The 18,735-nt window shown below is 50.8% G+C and overlaps 1 protein-coding gene across 1 annotated transcript in view; it reads left to right on the top strand.

Annotated features, from left to right (window-relative positions):
* LOC139229042 (FYN-binding protein 1-like) overlaps positions 1-18,735 on the top strand; it is a 96,239-nt gene that overhangs the window by 63,768 nt on the left and 13,736 nt on the right. Inside the window, exons 3-4 of the mRNA XM_070860704.1 lie at positions 11,770-11,860; positions 16,044-16,206. Of these exons, the coding sequence (XP_070716805.1) occupies positions 11,770-11,860; positions 16,044-16,206 (254 nt within the window). The remainder of the gene's footprint in view (positions 1-11,769; positions 11,861-16,043; positions 16,207-18,735) is intronic.

Here is an 18,735-nt window from a genome sequence, read left to right as displayed (position 1 = left end):
TTGGCTGCTGCTCCCCTCCCCTGATGAGTCATCCCCCTCAACAGTACTCAAAACGGTGCATCTGTTTTGCAGAGGGATGACCGCAGGGGACCCCTGCACTACCTTCCTTGCACTGCTCTTCCTGCTGGTCTTCCATTCCCTATAGAAAGGAGAATAGTAAAAGTGGAGTGCAGACAAACCCAAGGCAAAAAACAAAAAGGGCCACATTACAGCAAAATTCTAAAGGGTCAAAGTGTGTTAAAAAAACAAGCCTGAAGGCTCTGTGCCTCAATGCGAGGAGTATTCGGAATAAGGTGGATGAATTAACTGTGCAGATAGAAGTTAACGGATACGATGTGATTGGCATCATGGAGACATGGCTCCAGGGTGACCAAGGCTGGGAACTCAACATCCAAGGGTATTCAGCATTTAGAAAGGATAGATAGAAAGGAAAAGGAGGTGGGGTGGCGTTACAGGTTAAAGATGAAATCAATGCAATAGTAAGGAAGGACATTAGCCTGGATGATGTGGAATCGGTATGGGTGGAGCTGCGGAATTCCAAAGGGCAGAAAACGCTAGTGGGTGTTGTGTATAGACCACCAAATAGTAGTAATGAGGTTGGGAACAGCATCAAACAAGAAATAAGGGATGTGTACAATAAAGGTACAGCAGTAATCATGGGCGACTTTAATCTACACATTGATTGGACTAGCCTAACTGGTAGCAATGTGGTGGAGGAGGATTTCCTGGAGTGTATTAGGGATGGTTTTCTCGACCAATATGTCAAGGAACCAACTAGAGAGCTGGCCATCCTTGACTGGGTGATGTGTAATGAGAAGGGACTAATTAGCAATCTTGTTGTGCGAGGCCCCTTGGGGAAAAGTGACCATAATATGGTAGAATTCCTTTTTAAGCTGGAGAGTGACAAAGTTAATTCGGAAACTAGGGTCCTGAACTTAAGGAAAGGTAACTTCGACGGTATGAGACGTGAATTGGCGAGAATAGACTGGCAAAGGATACTAAAAGGGTTGACGGTGGATAAGCAATGGCAAACATTTAAAGATTACATGGATGAACATCAGCAAATGGACATCCCTGTCTGGAGTAAAAATAAAATTCGGAAGATGGCTCAACCGTGGCTAACAAGGGAAATTAAGAATAGTGTTAAAACCAAGGAAGAGGCATATAAATTGGCCAGAAAAAGCAACAAACCAGAGGACTGGGAGAAATTTAGAATTCAACAGAGGAGGACTAAGGATTTAATTAAGAGGGGTAAATACAGTACGAGAGGAAGCTTGCAGGGAACATAAAAACTGACTGCAAAAGCTTCTATAAATATGTGAAGAGAAAAAGACAAACGTAGGTCCCTTGCAGTCGGATTCAGGTGAATTTATAATGGGGAACAAAAAAATGGCAGACCAATTGAACAAATACTTTGGTTCTGTCTTCATGAAAGAAGATACAAATAACCTTCCGAATGTACTAGGGGACAGTGGGTCTAGTGAGAAGGAGGAACTGAAGGATATCCTTATTAGGTGAGAAATTGTGTTTGGGAAATTGATGGGTTTGAAGGCCGATAAATCCCCGGGTCCTGATAGTCTGCATCCCAGAGTACTTAAGGAAGTGGCCCCAGAAATAGTGGATGCATTGGTGATCATTTTCCAACAGCCTATCAACTCTGGATCAGTTCCTATGGACTGGGGGGTAGCTAATGTAACAGCACTTTTTAAAAAAAGGAGGGAGAGAGAAAACGGGTAATGATAGACCGGTTAGCCTGACATCAGTAGTGGGGAAAATGTTGGAATCATTAAGGATGAAATAGCAGCGCATTTGGAAAGCAGGATCGGTCCAAGTCAACATGGATTTATGAAAGGGAAATCATGCTTGCCGAATCTTCTGGAATTTTTTGAGGATGTAACTAGCAGAGTGGACAAGGGAGAACCAGTGGATGTGTTGTATTTGGACTTTCAAAAGGCTTTTGACAAGGTCCCGCACAAGAGATTGGTGTGCAAAATCAAAGCACATGGTATTGGGGGTAATATACTGACGTGGATAGAGAACTGGTCGGCAGAGAGTTGGGATAAATGGGTCCTTTTCAGAATGGCAGGCAGTGACTAGTGGAGTGCCGCAGGGCTCAGTGCTGGGACCCCAGCTCTTTACAATATACATCAATGATTTGGATGAAGGAATAGAGTGTAATATCTCCAAGTTTGCAGATGACACTAAACTGGGTGGCGGTGTGAGCTGTGAAGAGGACGCTAAGAGGCTGCAGGGTGACTTGGACAGGTTAGGTGAGTGGGCAAATGCATGGCAGATGCAGTATAATGTGGATAAATGTGAGGTTATCCATTTTGGGGGCAAAAACACGAAGGCAGAATATTATCTGAATGGCAGCAGACTAGGAAAAGGGGAGGTGCAATGAGACCTGGGTGTCATGGTACATCAGTCACTGAAAGTGGGCATGCAGGTACAGCAAGCGGTGAAGAAGGCAAATGGTATGTTGGCCTTCATAGCTAGGGGATTTGAATATAGAAGCAGGGAGGTCTTACTGCAGTTGTACAGGGCCTTAGTGAGGCCTCACCTGGAATATTGTGTTTAGTTTTGGTCTCCTTGTCTGAGGAAAGACGTTCTTGCTATTGAGGGAGTGCAGCGAAGGTTCACCAGATTGATTCCAGGGATGGCTGGGCTGTCATATGAGGAGAGACTGGATCAACTGAGCCTTTATTCACTGGAGTTTAGAAGGATGAGAGGGGATCTCATAGAAACGTATAAGATTCTGACGGGACTGGACAGGTTAGATGCAGGAAGAATGTTCCCGATGTTGGGGAAGTCCAGAACCAGGGGACATAGCCTTAGGATAAGGGGTAGGCCATTTAGGACTGAGATGAGGAGAAACTTCTTCACTCAGAGAGTTGTTAACCTGTGGAATTCCCTGCCGCAGAGAGTTGTTGATGCCAGTTCACTGGATATATTCAAGGGGGAGTTCGATATGGCTCTTAGGGTTAAGGGGACCAAGGGGTATGGAGAGAAAGCAGGAAAGGGGTACTGAAGGAATGATCAGCCATGATCTTATTGAATGGCGGTGCAGGTTCGAAGGGCCGAATGGCCTACTCCTGCACCTATTTTTCTCTGTTTCTATGTCTGTCTATCATAGAGCTGTTTGTGGGAGGTAGCTGTGCACAAATTGGCTGCCGCGTTTTCCAAATTACAACAGTGACTTCACGCCATTGGCTGTAAAGTGCTTTGAAACGTGTTTGTGAAAGGTGTTCTATAAATGCAAGTCTGTCCCTCTCTCTGCCTGTCTGTCTCTCCCTCTGTTGCTGTCTCTCTCTGTCCCTCTCTCTGTTCTATTTTGGGCAGGATGTGGTGAGTGGCAAGGTGTTGGGTGAAGGAGAGTGCCGGTGACTGGCATAGGTTGGCAAGCTGCGGGTGCCTTTTGGTTCACAGTGGATGGTGGATGGGAGAGAGAGGTCCAGCCCCATATGGCACAGTTTCAGGGCATTACCTGAATACAGGGCTATTGTTGGAGGCCAAACATCGCTGCAGGAGTTGCTCAGGGCAGTGTCCTCAGCCCAACCATCTTCAGCTGTGATATGTCCTTACTATACAGTTTAAATGCACGCGAGGCCCATACTTGAGAGAAGGTCACTCTGTGACCAGTTACCTTTATTACCAAGACCTCAAGTGATGAAGGTGGGTGGAGCTTCTTCTTTTATACCTGAAAGTCCAGGTTAGGAGTGTCTCCTACAAGTTCACCCCCTTGTGGTCAATGTTCTCAAGGTGTCCAACTTAGGTCAGCTTATACATGGGTTACAATGATAGTTGAATACATGACATCACCTCCCCCCCAAAGTCTTATTGGGATCACAGGTTGAGTCTCTCTGGTGGTTTACGCTCCCTTGTAGAGCGCCTGAGTTGGGGCTCTGGTTGTTGGGCGCTGGCCTGAGTGTCTGTTGTTTGTGGTGCCTCAGGCCTGTCCAGACTGCCCACAGTGACTGGGCTTTCCTCCACATGGTTCCAGTGTTCAGTCACCTGTGGTGGAGTAAACTCTATGTCGTGTTCTTCCTCTGCTTCTTCTATGGGGTTGCTGAACCTCCTTTTAGTTTGACCCACGTGTTTGCGGCAGATTTGTCCATTGGTAAGTTTAATTACCAGAATCCTATTCCCCTCTTTGGCAATTACAGTTCCTGCGAGCCATTTGGGCCCTGCAGCGTAATTAAGGACAAAAACAGGGTCATTGACATCAATACATCGCGCCCTCGCATTCCTGTCATGGTAGTCACATTGTGACTGACGCCTGCTCTCAACAATTTCTTTCATAGTAGGGTGTATGAGGGATAACCTGGTTTTGAGCATCCTTTTCATTAGCAGCTCTGCAGGTGGAACCCCTGTGAGCGAGTGTGGTCGGGATCTATTGGCCAACAGGAGACGTGATAAGCGACTTTGTAGGGAACCCCCTTGGATTCTGAGCATCCCCTGTTTGATTATCTGCACTGCTCGTTCCGCCTGGCCGTTTGAGGCCGGCTTGAACGATGCTGTTCTGACATGGTTGATTCCATTGCCTGCCATGAAGTCCTGGAATTCAGTGCTTGTGAAGCACGGGCCATTGTCGCTGACCAAGACGTCCGATAGACCATGGGCGGCGAACATTGCCCGTAGACTTTCTACCGTGGCAGAGGATGTGCTTGAATTTAAAATGGCACACTCAATCCATTTGGAGTAGGCGTCTACTACAACCAAAAACATTTTTCCCATGAAAGGACCTGCGTAATCCATATGGATGCGTGACCATGGCTTGGCGGGCCAGGACCAGGGACTAAGGGGGGCTTCCCTGGGTGCGTTGCCCAGTTGAGCACACGTGTTGCACCTGCGAACACAAAGTTCCAGATCTGCATCTATCCCTGGCCACCAAACGTGTGACCTGGCAATTGCCTTCATCATGACAATGCCCAGGTGCTCATTGTAGTGTTCTCTGATGAACACCTCTCTGCCCATCTGGGGCATGATGACACGGTTTCCCCACAGTAGGCAATTGGCCTGAATCGAGAGTTCATCCCTGCGCCTGTGAAATGGTTTAAATTCCTCAGGGCATGCCCTGACCGTGGCTGCCCAGTCCCCATTCAGGACACATTTCTTGACTAGACACAACAGCGGGTCTCTATTTGTCCAGACTTTAATCTAACGGGCTGTCATGGGTGAGCCTTCGCTTCGAAAGCTTCAACAGCCATGACCATCTCAGCAGCATGCTCGGTAGCCCCCTCAGTTGTGGCTAGTGGGAGCCTGCTGAGTGCATCGGCGCAGTTTTCGGTGCCCGGTCTGTGCCGAATAGTGTAGTTATAGGCGGCTAACGTGAGTGCCCACCTCTGTATGCAGGCCGATGCATTTGCATTTATGGCCTTGTTGTCGGCCAAAAGGGACGTTAGGGGTTTGTGATCTGTCTCCAGCTCAAATTTCATGCCAAACAAGTACTGGTGAATTTTTTTTTCCACATATACACATGCTAGCGCTTCCTTTTCTACCATCCCGTAGCCCCTTTCTGCCTGGGACAGACTTCTGGGGGCATAAGCTACCGGCTGTAACTGACCATTGGCATTCACATGCTGCAACACACACCTGACCTCATAGGACGACGCATCGCAGATTAAAACAAGTTTCTTACACCGGTCATATAACGTTAACAGTTTGTTGGAGCATAAGTAATTACATGCTCTGTCAAAAGCCCTTTCCTGGCTGTCCCCCCAGACCCATTCACGACCTTTGCATAGGAGCACGTGTAGCGGCTCTAGCAGCGTGCTCAATTTGGGAAGAAAGTTACCAAAATAGTTCAGGGGCCCCAGGAACGAACGCAGCTCCGTCGTGTTACGGGGTCTGGGTGCTCTCTGAATCGCTTCCGTTTTGGATGCAGTGGGTCTGATCCCATCTGCTGCTACCCTCATCCCCAGGAATTCTACCTCTGGAGCTTGGAAGACGCACTTCGCCTTTTTCAGTCGCAGCCCTAACCGGTCCAGTCTGCGTAGCACCTCCTCCAGGTCGTGGAGGTGTTCTTCAGTATCACAACCCGTGATGAGGATGTCGTCCTGAAAAACCACCGTCCCTGGAATCGACTTGAGGAGGCTTTCCATATTTCGTTGAAAGATCGCGGCGGCCGAATGAATCCCGAACGGACATCTGTTGTACTCAAACAACCCCTTGTGTGTCGTGATGGTGGTCAGCTTCTTTGACTCACTCGCCAGCTCCTGGGTCATGTAAGCTGAGGTCAGGTCAATTTTGAAAAAGGTTTGCCACCGGATAACATCGCAAAGCGATCCTCCGCTCTCGGTAGTGGGTACTGGTCTTGGAGTGACACCCAATTGATGGTGGCCTTGTAATCACCACATATCCTGACCGACCCATCCGCCTTGAGCACCGGCACAATCGGGCTCGCCCAGTCACTGAATTCGACTGGCGAGATGATGCCTTCCCTCAGCAGGCGGTCCAATTCGCCTTCTATCTTTTCCCACATCACGTACGGCACTGCTCTGGCCTTGTGGTGTACTGGCCTGGTGTCCGGGTTTATGTAAATCACTACCTTGGCCCCCATGAAAGTGCCGATGCCGAGTTGAAATAATGAGTCAAATTTGTCCAGGACCTGTGAGCATGATACTCGCTCCACAGAGGAAATTGCATTGACATCGCCCCATTTCTAGTTCATGACAGCAAGCCAACTCCTCCCCAGCAGTGTGCGCCCATCCCCCGGGACAATCCAGAGTGGCAACCTGTTTTCCGAATCTTTGTGGGTCATGACTACCGTGGCACTGCCGAGCACCAGAATGATCTCCTTTGTGTATGTCCGCAGCTGTGCGTCAATCGGCAATAATTTTGGCCTCCTGGCCTTGGACACCAACAACCTTTCGAACTGTTTGATACTCATCAGGGACTGGCTGGCCCCCGTGTCTAGCTCCATTAATACTGGGATGCCATTGAGGAGCATTTTCATCATTATCGGTGGCGTCCTGGTATATGAACTGTATATATGCTCCACTTGAACTCGCTGAACTTCAGCTTCCAGTGATTTCCCCCAGTGTCCATTTGGCCTCATAGGGCTTACATCAGGCCCGTCCTCCTCGTACATCAACCTGGCTGCAGGCTTCCTGCACATATGCGCCAAGTGACCGCTGACGTTGAAGTTTCTGCTGGGAAATTGCTGATACCTGCAAGCTCTGGCTGGGTTTTTGCCTCCACACCTCCAGCTTGAGCTGGAGGCCCCGTTGTTGGAAACAAAAGGTCCATTACCAGTCGATCGTCTCTGACTGTCTCTGTACCTGTCCTTAAGCACACCATTAACAGGTGCTGATGGCCCCATTGCTGGGCGCATTGTCCAGTGTGATGGCATGAATCGCCGTTCAGCTAGCCATTGTCTCTGTTGAATTCCCCCTTTGGGTTCGACTACATGCTGAGGCATGTCCGATTGTCCTTGTCTGCCTAGAGAACTATGTGCCGCGTTAACAATGTTGACTCCCTGGTCGTTTGCCACATTTGAGCCACATTCTGGTCTCTTCCTCCTCTGAGATAAATGTCTGGGCTATCAGAGCCGCTGCTTCCAAGGTCAAGTCTTTGGTCTCAATCAGTTTTCTGAAAACCCCAGCGTGCCCGATGCACTCAATAAAAAAGTCTTGCAGCATCTCCGCTCTGCATGCATCTGGGAACTTACATAGGCTCGCCAGTTACCGGAGGTCTGCCATGAAGTCTGGAACGCTTTGCCCTTCTCGCCGCCGGTGCGTGTAAAAACGTCTTGTCCGCCGGCTTCTCTGGCACTAGAAGGTCCTTCATCAGGGAGTACGTTCTGGATCCACAAACCGTCAGGAGGTGAGCCCCTGTTTGTCGGTCGAATCCTGTCCCAACCATTCCTTAATGACAAAACTTTGCTGTAGTCTCTCAATAAAGTCGTCCTAATCATCAACAACACAGTACCTTTCTTCTGTGCTGCTAGTGGCCATGCTCGCGTGGTTTAAATCCCAGTTTCTCGTCGCCAATGATATGTCCTTACTATACAGTATAAATGCACACGAGGCCCATACTTGAGAGAAGGTCACTCTGTGACCAGTAAACTTTATTACCAAGACCTCAAGTAATGAAGGTGGGTGGAGCTTCGACTTTTATACCTGAAAGTCCAGGTTAGGAGTGTCTCCCACAAGTGCACCCCCTTGTGGTCAATGTTCTCCAGGTGTACAACTTAGGTCAGCTTATACATGGGTTACAGTGATAGTTGAATACATGACAAGCTGCTTCATCAATGACCTTCCCTCCATCATAAGGTCAGAAGTGGGGATGTTCGCTGATGACTGCACAGTGTTCAGTTCCATTCACAACTCCTCAGATAATGGAGCAGTCCATGACCACATGCAGCAAGACCTGGACAACATTCAGGCTTGGGCTGATAAGTGGCAAGTAACATTCACACCATACAAGTCAATGACCATCTCCAACAAGCGAGAGTCTAACCACCGCCCCTTGACATTCAATGACATTACCATCGCCAAATGCCCCAACCATCGACATCCTGTGGCTCACCATTGACCAGAAACTAAACCGGACCAGCCACATAAATACTGTGGCAGCAAGGACGGGTCAGAGGCTGGGTATTCTGTGGCGAGTGTCTCACCTCCTGACTCCCCAAAGCCTTTCCACCATCTACAAGGCACATGTCAGGAGTGTGATGGAATATTCTCCACTTGCCTGGATGTGTGCAGCTCCAACAACACTCAAGAAGCTCGACACCATCCAGGACAAAGCAGCCACTTGATTGGTCCCCCATCCACTACCTTCAACATTCACTCCCTCCACCACCGGCGCATCGTGGCTGCAGTGTGCACCATCTACAAGATGCACTGCAGCAACTCGCCAAGGCTTCTTCAAAAACAACTCCGAAACTCGTGAACTCTAGTAGGACAAGGGCAGCAGGCGCATGGGAACACCATCACCTCCACGTTCCCCTCCCAGTCACACACCGTCCTGACTGGGAAATATATCACCGTTCCTTCATCGTCGCTGGGTCACAATCCTGGAACTCCCTCCCTAACAGCACTGTGGGAGCACCTTCACCACACGGACTGCAGCGGTTCAAGAAGGCGGCTCACCACCACCTTCTCTCGGGGCAATTAGGGACGGGTAATAAATGCCGGCCTTGCCAGTGACGCCCACATCCCAGGAATGAATTAAAAACAAAGGCAGCAATAGGGAGAGGGTAAGGGCAAAGGAGAGTATTTATTACATGGGTACACAGGATGGTCAGACTGGGAGAGAGAGAGAGGCAGTATGAGGGGGCAGGATAGGACACATTCTATACACCCCCTCGTGTCCTACAACCTCCCCCTCGCGTCCTGCACCCCCCCTCGCGTTCTGCACCCCCCCTCGCGTTCTGCACCCACTCCTCGCCTCCTGCACCCCCCTCACGTCCTGTAGCCCCCCCTCGCGTCCTGTACCCCCCTCGCATCCTGTACACCCCCTCACGTCCTGTACCCCCCTCGCATCCTGTACCCCCCCTCGTCTCCTGCACCCCCCCTCACTTCCTGCACCCCCCTCGCGTCCTGTACCCCCCCTCGTCTCCTGTAACCCCCCTCGCGTCCTGCACCCCCTCACATCCTGTGCCCCCGCCTCGCGTCCTGTAGCCCCCCCCCCTCACGTCCTACACCCCCCCTCACGTCCTGCATCCCCCCCCTCGCATCTTGTACACCCCTCGCGTCCTGCATCCCCCTCGCGTACTGTACTCCCCTCGCCTCCTGAACCCCCTTGCGTCCTGCACCCCCCTCGCCCCCTGTACCCCCCTCGCGTCCTGCACCCCACTCGCCTCCTGTACCCCCCTCGCGTCCTGCACCCCCCTCGCGTACTGCACCCCCTCGCGTCCTGTACCCCCCTCGCCTCCTGTACCCCCCTCGCGTCCTGCACCCCCCTCGCGTTCTGTACCCCCCTCGTGTCCTGCACCCCCCTCGCGTACTGCACCCCCTCGCGTCCTGTACCCCCCTCGCCTCCTGTACCCCACTCGCCTCCTGTACCCCCCTCGCCTCCTGTACCCCCCTCGCGTCCTGCACCCCCCTCGCGTACTGCACCCTCTCGCGTCCTGCACCCCCCTCGCGTACTGTACTCCCCTCGCCTCCTGTACCCCCCTCGCGTCCTACAACCCCCTCGCGTCCTGTACCCCCCTCGCGTCCTGCACCCCCCCTCACATTCTGTACCTCCCCTCGCGTCCTGCACCCCCCCTCACATTCTGTACCTCCCCTCGCGTCCTGCAGCCTCCCTCGCGTCCTGCAGTCCCCCTCGCATCCTGCACCCCCCCTCGCGTCCTGCACCCCCCCCTCACGTTCTGCAGCCTCCCTCGCGTCCTGCAGCCCCCCCCTCGCGTCCTGCAGCCCCCCCTCGCGTCTTGTACCCCCCCTCGGGTCCTGCATCCCCCTCGCGTCCTGCACCCCCCCTCACATTCTGTACCTCCCCTCGCGTCCTGCAGCCTCCCTCGCGTCCTGCAGCCCCCCTCGCGTCCTGCACCCCCCCCTCGCATCCTGCACCCCCCCTCGCGTCCTTTACCCCCCCTCGCGTCCTGCACCCCCCCCTCGCGTCCTGCAGCCTCCCTCGCGTCCTGCACCCCCCCTCGCGTCCTGCACCCCCCCTCGCGTCCTGCACCCCCCTCGCGTCCTGTACCCCACCTCGCGTCCTGCAGCCTCCCTCGCGTCCTGCACCCCCCCCTCGCGTCCTGCAGCCTCCCTCGCGTCCTGCACCCCCCCTCGCCTCCTGCAGCCTCCCTCGCGTCCTTCACCCCCCCTCGCGTCCTGCACCCCCCCTCGCGTCCTGCACCCCCCCTCGCGTCCTGCACCCCCCCCCTCGCCTCCTGCAGCCTCCCTCGCGTCCTGCACCCCCCCTCGCCTCCTGCAGCCTCCCTCGCGTCCTGCACCCCCCCTCGCCTCCTGCAGCCTCCCTCGCGTCCTGCACCCCCCCTCGCGTCCTGCACCCCCCCTCGCGTCCTGCACCCCCCCTCGCCTCCTGCAGCCTCCCTCGCGTCCTGCACCCCCCCTCGCGTCCTGCACCCCCCCTCGCGTCCTGCACCCCCCCTCGCGTCCTGCACCCCCCCCTCGCGTCCTGCACCCCCCCTCGTGTCCTGCACCCCCCCTCGCGTCCTGCACCCCCCCTCGCCTCCTGCAGCCTCCCTCGCGTCCTGCACCCCCCCTCGTGTCCTGCACCCCCCCTCGCGTCCTACACCCCCCCTCGCCTCCTGCAGCCTCCCTCGCGTCCTGCACCCCCCCTCGCGTCCTGCACCCCCCTCGCGTCCTGCACCCCCCCTCGCGTCCTACACCCCCCTCGCGTCCTGTACCCCACCTCGCGTCCTACACCCCCCCTCGCCTCATGCAGCCCCCCTCGCGTCCTGTACCCCACCTCGCGTCCTGCACCCCCCCTCGCGTTCTGTACCTCCCCCCTCGCGTCCTACACCCCCCCTCGCGTCCTACACCCCCCTCGCGTCCTGTACCCCCCCTCGCGTCCTACACCCCCCCTCGCGTCCTGTACCCCCCCTCGCATCCTACACCCCCCCTCGTGTTCTTTGCACCTGCCTGGCACACCTGATCAGACTGACTCAGCGGAGAGAACGCGCAGGTCAGAAACATGTCCCGAACATATTCCCTCGGGGTTATTGATGGAGCCGATGAATCCTGGGTCTTTGTTAGAATTAATTAGAAGGAAAGGGTATTCCACATGTACAATTTGTAAGGTTTAAACCTATCTATGTGTCAGAGTTTGAATGATTCCCTGGTATCTTCTATTTTTAAGTCTGCAAAATGATTCCAGACCTCCAGTCATCAGAAATGAAATGAATAAAAAGAAAGAAGAGAACGAGAAGGATTTCAGGAAGAAATTTAAAGTAAGTACACCTTCAACAACCAAAGATGTAAATCTTTGTCTATTTATTTTAGCGATTTGAAACTTTCATTTTTGGTTAATTGTCCCCTGGGAAGACAGACGCACATCATTACCGTCCTCGACCAGGCCAACATCCCCAGCATCGCAGCACTGACCACACTTGACCAGCTCCGCTGGGCGGGCCACGTAGTCCGCATGCCCGACACGAGACTCCCAAAGCAAGCGCTCTACTCGGAACTCCCTCATGGCAAACGAGCCAAAGGTGGGCAGCGGAAACGTTACAAGGACACCCTCAAAGCTTCCCTGATAAAGTGCGACATCCCCACTGACACCTGGAGTCCCTGGCCAAAGATCGCCCTAAGTGGAGGAGGGCGCTGAGCACCTCGAGTCTCGTCGCCGAGAGCGTGCAGAAATCAAGTGCAGGCAGCGGAAAGAGCGTGCGGCAAACCAGTCCCACCCCCTCTTCCCTCAGCGACTATCTGTCCCACCTGTGACAGAGACTGTGGCTCTTGTATTGGACTGTTCAGCCACCTAAGAACTCATGTTAAAAGTGGAAGCAAGTCTTTCATAGTGCTCAACAAAAATATATTCCAGTGAAAAAGAAGGGCGGTAAGAGAAGGGATAACCAGCCATGGATAACCAAGGAAATAAAGGAGAGTATCAAATTAAAAACCAATGCGTGTAAGGTGGCCAAGGTTAGTGGGAAACTAGAAGATTGGGAAAATTTTAAACGACAGCAAAGAATGACTAAGAAAGCAATAAAGAAAGGAAAGCTAGATTACGAAAGTAAACTTGCGCAAAACATAAAAACAGAAAGTAAAAGCTTTTACCGATATATAAAACGGAAAAGAGTGACTAAAGTAAATGTTGATCCCTTAGAAGATGAGAAGGGGGATTTAATAATGGGAAATGTGGAAATGGCTGAGACCTTAAACAATTATTTTGCTTCGGTCTTCACAGTGGAAGACACAAAAACCATGCCAAAATTTGCTGGTCACGGGAATGTGGGAAGGGAGGACCTTGAGACAATCACTATCACTCGGGAGGTAGTGCTGGACAGGCTAATGGGACTCAAGGTAGACAAGTCCCCTGGTCCTGATGAAATGCATCCCAAGGTATTAAAAGAGATGGCGGAAGTTATAGCAGATGCATTCGTTATAATCCACCAAAATTCTCTGGACTCTGGGGAGGTACCAACGGATTGGAAAGCAGCTAATGTAACGCCTCTGTTTAAAAAAGGGGGCAGACAAAAGGCAGGTAACTATAGGCCAGTTAATTTAACATCTGTAGTGGGGAAAATGCTTGAAACTATCATTAAGGAAGAAATAGCGGGACATCTAGATAGGAATAGTGCAATCAAGCAGACGCAACATGGATTCATGAAGGGGAAATCATGTTTAACTAATTTACTGGAATTCTTTGAGGATATAACGAGCATGGTGGATAGAGGTGTACCGATGGATGTGGTGTATTTAGATTTCCAAAAGGCATTCGATAAGGTGCCACATAAAAGGTTACTGCAGAAGATAAAGGTACGCGGAGTCAGAGGAAATGTATTCGCATGGATAGAGAATTGGCTGGCGAACAGAAAGCAGAGAGTTGGGATAAATGGGTCCTTTTCGGGTTGGAAATCGGTGGTTAGTGGTGTGCCACAGGGATTGGTGCTGGGACCACAACTGTTTACAATATACATAGATGACCTGGAGGAGGGGACAGAGTGTAGTGTAACAAAATTTGCAGATGACACAAAGATTAGTGGGAAAGCGGGTTGTGTAGAGGACACAGAGATGCTGCAAAGAGATTTAGATAGGTTAAGCGAATGGGCTAAGGTTTGGCAGATGGAATACAATGTCGGAAAATGTGAGGTCATCCACCTTGGAAAAAAAAACAGTAAAAGGGAATATTATTTGAATGGGGAGAAATTACAACATGCTGCGGTGCAGAGGGACCTGGAGGTTCTTGTGCATGAATCCCAAAAAGTTAGTTTGAAGGTGCAGCAGGTAATCAGGAAGGCGAATGGAATGTTGGCCTTCATTGCGAGAGGGATGGAGTACAAAAGCAGGGAGGTCCTGCTGCAACAGTACAGGGTATTGGTGAGGCTGCACCTGGAGTACTGCGTGCAGTTTTGGTCACCTTACTTAAGGAAGGATGTACTAGCTTTGGAGGGGGTACAGAGACGATTCACTAGGCTGATTCCGGAGATGAGGGGGTTACCTTATGATAGATTGAGTAGACTGGGTCTTTACTCGTTGGAGTTCAGAAGGATGAGGGGTGATCTTATAGAAACATTTTAAATAATGAAAGGGATAGACAAGATAGAGGCAGAGAGGTTGTTTCCACTGGTCGGGGAGACTAGAACTAGGGGGACACAGCCTCAAAATACGGGGGAGCCAATTTAAAACCGAGTTGAGAAGGAATTTCTTCTCCCAGAGGATTGTGAATCTGTGGAATTCTCTGCCCAAGGAAGCAGTTGAGGCGAGCTCTTTGAATGTATTCAAGTCACAGAGAGATAGATTTTTAACCAATAAGGGAATTAAGGGTTATGTGGAGAGGGCGGGTAAGTGGAGCTGAGTCCATGATCTTGTTGAATGGCGGAGCAGGCTCGAGGGGCTAGATGGCCTACTCCTGTTCCTAATTCTTATGTTCTTATGTTCCTCAATTCCGAGGGACTGCCGATGATGATGATGGTGAGATAAACACGTGAGGGAGAAAGAAGCAGAAGGATATGCAGATGGAGAAGGGTGGGAGGAGGCTCGGCATGGACCAGATGGGCCAAATGGCCGGATTCCGTGCTGTTAATTATCTGTAAATGAAGTAAAAGCTCAGACCAGTCTGTAAAGATTTTAGCTATGAGCAAAGATAGGGCAGACTGGGGTTATTTTCTTTGGAACAGAGGAGGCTGAGGGGAGACCTTATTGAGATGTATAAAAGGATTGGACGTCACCAAAATCCAGGTCGCTGATTGAAGTGTGGGCAGGTACAGCAGGGGAGGTGGCAAGCAGCAGAGGAGCAGTGAGGTCGGGGTGAAGGAGAGGTGAGAGATTGCAGAGCGACATGATCGGGGCCCAGGAGAGGCATGAGTTCGGGCACAGGAGCAGCACGGACCAGCCCACACTGCGATATGTGTGCACACTAGGTCCGTGCAGCAGAGAAGGACTCCAGTCGTCTTGGGTAACCCTTGCCACTGGACAAAGACAGAGCTCTGTCAAGCCCGTGTGGTGGCTGGTGTGCAATGGTCACCCCATGTTAAAAAAATCCACGCACAGGCATCTTCCACTCTTCAGGATGTAGGTTGGGATCTGGAATATTAGGTCCTTCATTGAAACACCTTGAACTCATCCCTCGTATCGAGGGTAACTTGCTTCCACACCAAGAAGGGAATGCCTAAGAGAGAGTTTTGGTTAATTTCTCTAATTTCTTATGTACCCCATTCCCAGACTAACAGGGAATCTCCCTATTCATTCAAAACTCTGCTGCCCGTGTCCTAACTGGCATTATCCCCATGCTCGCTGACTTACATTGGCTCTCAGTCCAGCAATTGTAAAATTCTCATCCTCGTATTCAAATCCCTCTATGGTCTCACCCCTCCCCATCTCTGTAATCTCTTCCAACCTTACATTCCTCCGTAATTGCTGCGCTCCTCTAATTCTGGCCTCTTGAGCATCCACGATTTCCATCGCTCCATTGGTGGCCATGCCTTCAGCTGCCTGGGGCCCAAGCTCTGGAATTCCCTCCCTAAACCTCTCCACCTCTCTGTCTGCACTTCTCTCTCCTCCTCTAAGGTGCTCCTTAAACCCACTTTTCCCACCCAGCTTTTTGTCACCATTCCTAATATCTTGTCCTGTAGTTGGTGTCCATTTTTTGAAAACCCCACTGTGAAGCACCTTGGGACATTTTTCTGCATCTACTAATGCAAGTTGTTGTTGGTCCTCGTCTCCAACTTTGCTATGATGCGGGGTCAGAGGTCAGTGCGGGGTCAGGGTCGGTGCAGGGTCGGTGCCAGGTATGGGTCGCTGCGGGGTTGGTGCTGGTTCAGGGGTCGGTGCTGGGTCAAGGGTCGGTGCCACCCATCTGGTCTCAGAGCTACATCGGGCTCCGGGTGTTACTCGGGGATCTGGAGTTGGAGATTGTGTGAGGAGGACGTGGGTGTACAATGTGTGTTAATGTAACTCTCTCCCAAACAGTATGTCGGGGACATCAAGATAATCGGTGACGTAATGGTGGACCCCAATTCAAGCCTAACGAAAGGAAGTGGAAGGTATCTGTCACTGACACCCGGAGAAATCCTGGAAGTGATTGAGTACTCAGATTTGAAGAAGGCACTCTGCCGGAATGAAGATGGAAAATGTACGTAATAATAAACTATAGAGGAAGGCACATGGCCAGTCAATCGAGAGCATAGACAGAGAGAGAGATGCTGGGATTGTATTTTTATCCATTCATGGAATGTGGACATTGCTGGCTAGGCCACATTTATTGCCCTGAGGGAGTCACTGGGTCATTTCAGAGAGCAATTCAGAGTGAACCACATTGGGGTGGGACTGGAGTCACACATAGGCTGGACCGTGTAAGGACAGCAGGTTTCCCCCGTGAACTGGTTGGGTTTACAACAATCTTGCAGCTCCATGATCACTTTTACTGATTCCAGCTTTTTAACTCCAGATTTTTTTTAACTGAATTTAAATTCTCAAACTGTCGCAGTGACACTTGAACTCGCGTTCTGCAGGATTACTGGTCCATGCCTCTCGTTTACTCATCCAGTATTATAACCACTACACTACCGTACCCAAACTAAAGGACGAGGAAAGGATCAGACAAACCTTCTTGTGTTTTGTACAGGAGTTTGAGGCAGTGTCAGAAAGACCACTCGGACATGAGGTGAGGAAATCTCCATTGGGGGAGAGCTTTGTGAACCACCGGTCCAAAGTCTCCTGTTCCTCCCGAGCTCGCTATATTCCCTGCACGGCATGTCCCAAATCATTCATATACTGGATCGTATATGGTCGTTTCTGTCAGAAATCTATTTCATTTAGATTTGAATGAACCAATACTAACCTCGAGGGAGCCTGTTCCATAGATTGACCACTCACTCACTGATTCATTTTGAATTTAATCCCCTTCAAGCATTGGGACCAGATGTCTCAATCAACATAACCTTCTATTCCCTTCTCCCTCATGTGTTTATCCAGCTTTCCCTTAAATGCACCTATTCCATTCGCCTCAACCACTCCCTGTGGCAGTGTGTTCCACATCCTCACCACTCTCAGCGAATTCAGAAGAAACTTCTTTACCCAGTCAGATTTTTTGGTGACTATCTTATATTTATGGCCCCTAGTTCTGGTCTCCTCCACAAGTGGAAACATCTTCTCTATGTCTATCCTAGCAAACCCTTTCATAATCTTAAAGACCTCCATCAGGTCACCCATCAATCTTATCTCTTCTAGAGAAAAGAAACCCAGCCTGTTCATTCTTTCCTGATAGGTATAACCTCTCAGTTGTGGTATCATCCTTGTAAATCTTTTTTCCACCCTCTCCAGTGCCTCCATATCCTTTTTATAATATGGAGAACTGTGCATGTTACATATGTAAACTTGTATTTACTCTGTACAGGCACCAGAGGGCTCATCACCTGGAGTCCCAAGGGATCCCATAATCCCTTGGGAACACAGGTATTTAAGGAGGCTTTAAAGGTTGGAGAGGCACTCTGGAGACCTGCAATAAAAGACTAAGGTCACACTTTACTTTGAGCTCACAGTGTTCAGTCTGACTCTTTCTACAGCGTTACTGGTTAAAGAGATTAACACAGTAGTAAGGAAGGACATTAGCTTCGTGATGAGGAATCTGGACAAGGGAGAACCAGTGGATGTGGTGTATTTGGACTTTCAAAAGGCTTTTGACAAGGTCCCACACAAGAGATTGGTGTGCAAAATCAAAGCACATGGTATTGGGGGTAATGTACTGACGTGGATAGAGAACTGGTTGGCAGACAGGAAGCAGAGAGTCGGGATAAACGGATCCTTTTCAGAATGGCAGGCAGTGACTAGTGGAGTGCCTCAGAGCTCAGTGCTGGGACCCCAGCTCGTTACAATATACATCAATGATTTAGATGAAGGGATTGAGTGTAGTATCTCCAAGTTTGCAGATGACAGTGGCGGTGTGAGCTGTGAGGGGACACTAAGAGGCTGCAGGGTGACTTGGACAGGTTAGGTGAGTGGGCAAATGAATGGCAGATGCAGTATAATGTCGATAAGTGTGAAGTTAGCCACTTTGGGGGAAAAACGTGAAGACAGAATATTATCTGAATGGCGGCAGATTAGGAAAAGGGGAGGTGCAACAAGATCTGGGTGTCATGGCTCATCAGTCATTGAAAGTTGGTATACGGGTACAGCAGGCGGTGAAGAAGGCAAATGGTATGTTGGCCTTCATAGCTAGGGGATTTGAGTATAGGAGCAGTTGTACAGGGCCTTGGTGAGGCCTCACCTGGAATATTGTGTTCAGTTTTGGTCTCCTAATCTGAGGAAGGACATTCTTGCTATTGAGGGAGTGCAGCGAAGGTTCACCAGACTGATTCCCGGGATGGCTGGACTGACATATGAGGAGAGACTGGATCAACTGGGCCTTTATACATTGGAGTTTAGAAGGATGAGAGGGGATCTCATAGAAAGATGCAAGATTCTGACGGGACGGGACAGGTTAGATGCAGGTAGAATGTTCCCAATGTTAGGGAAGTCCAGAACCAGGGGACATAGTCTTAGGATAAGGGGTAGGCCATTTAGGACTGAGATGAGGAGAAACTTCTTCACTCAGAGAGTTGTTAACCTGTGGAATTCCCTGCCGCAAAGAGTTGTTGATGCCAGTTCATTGGATATATTCAAG

Source organism: Pristiophorus japonicus, chromosome 18, assembly GCF_044704955.1.
Source record: "Pristiophorus japonicus isolate sPriJap1 chromosome 18, sPriJap1.hap1, whole genome shotgun sequence".
Classification (NCBI taxonomy): Eukaryota; Metazoa; Chordata; class Chondrichthyes; family Pristiophoridae; genus Pristiophorus; species Pristiophorus japonicus.
This window is presented reverse-complemented; position numbering and strand designations above follow the sequence as displayed.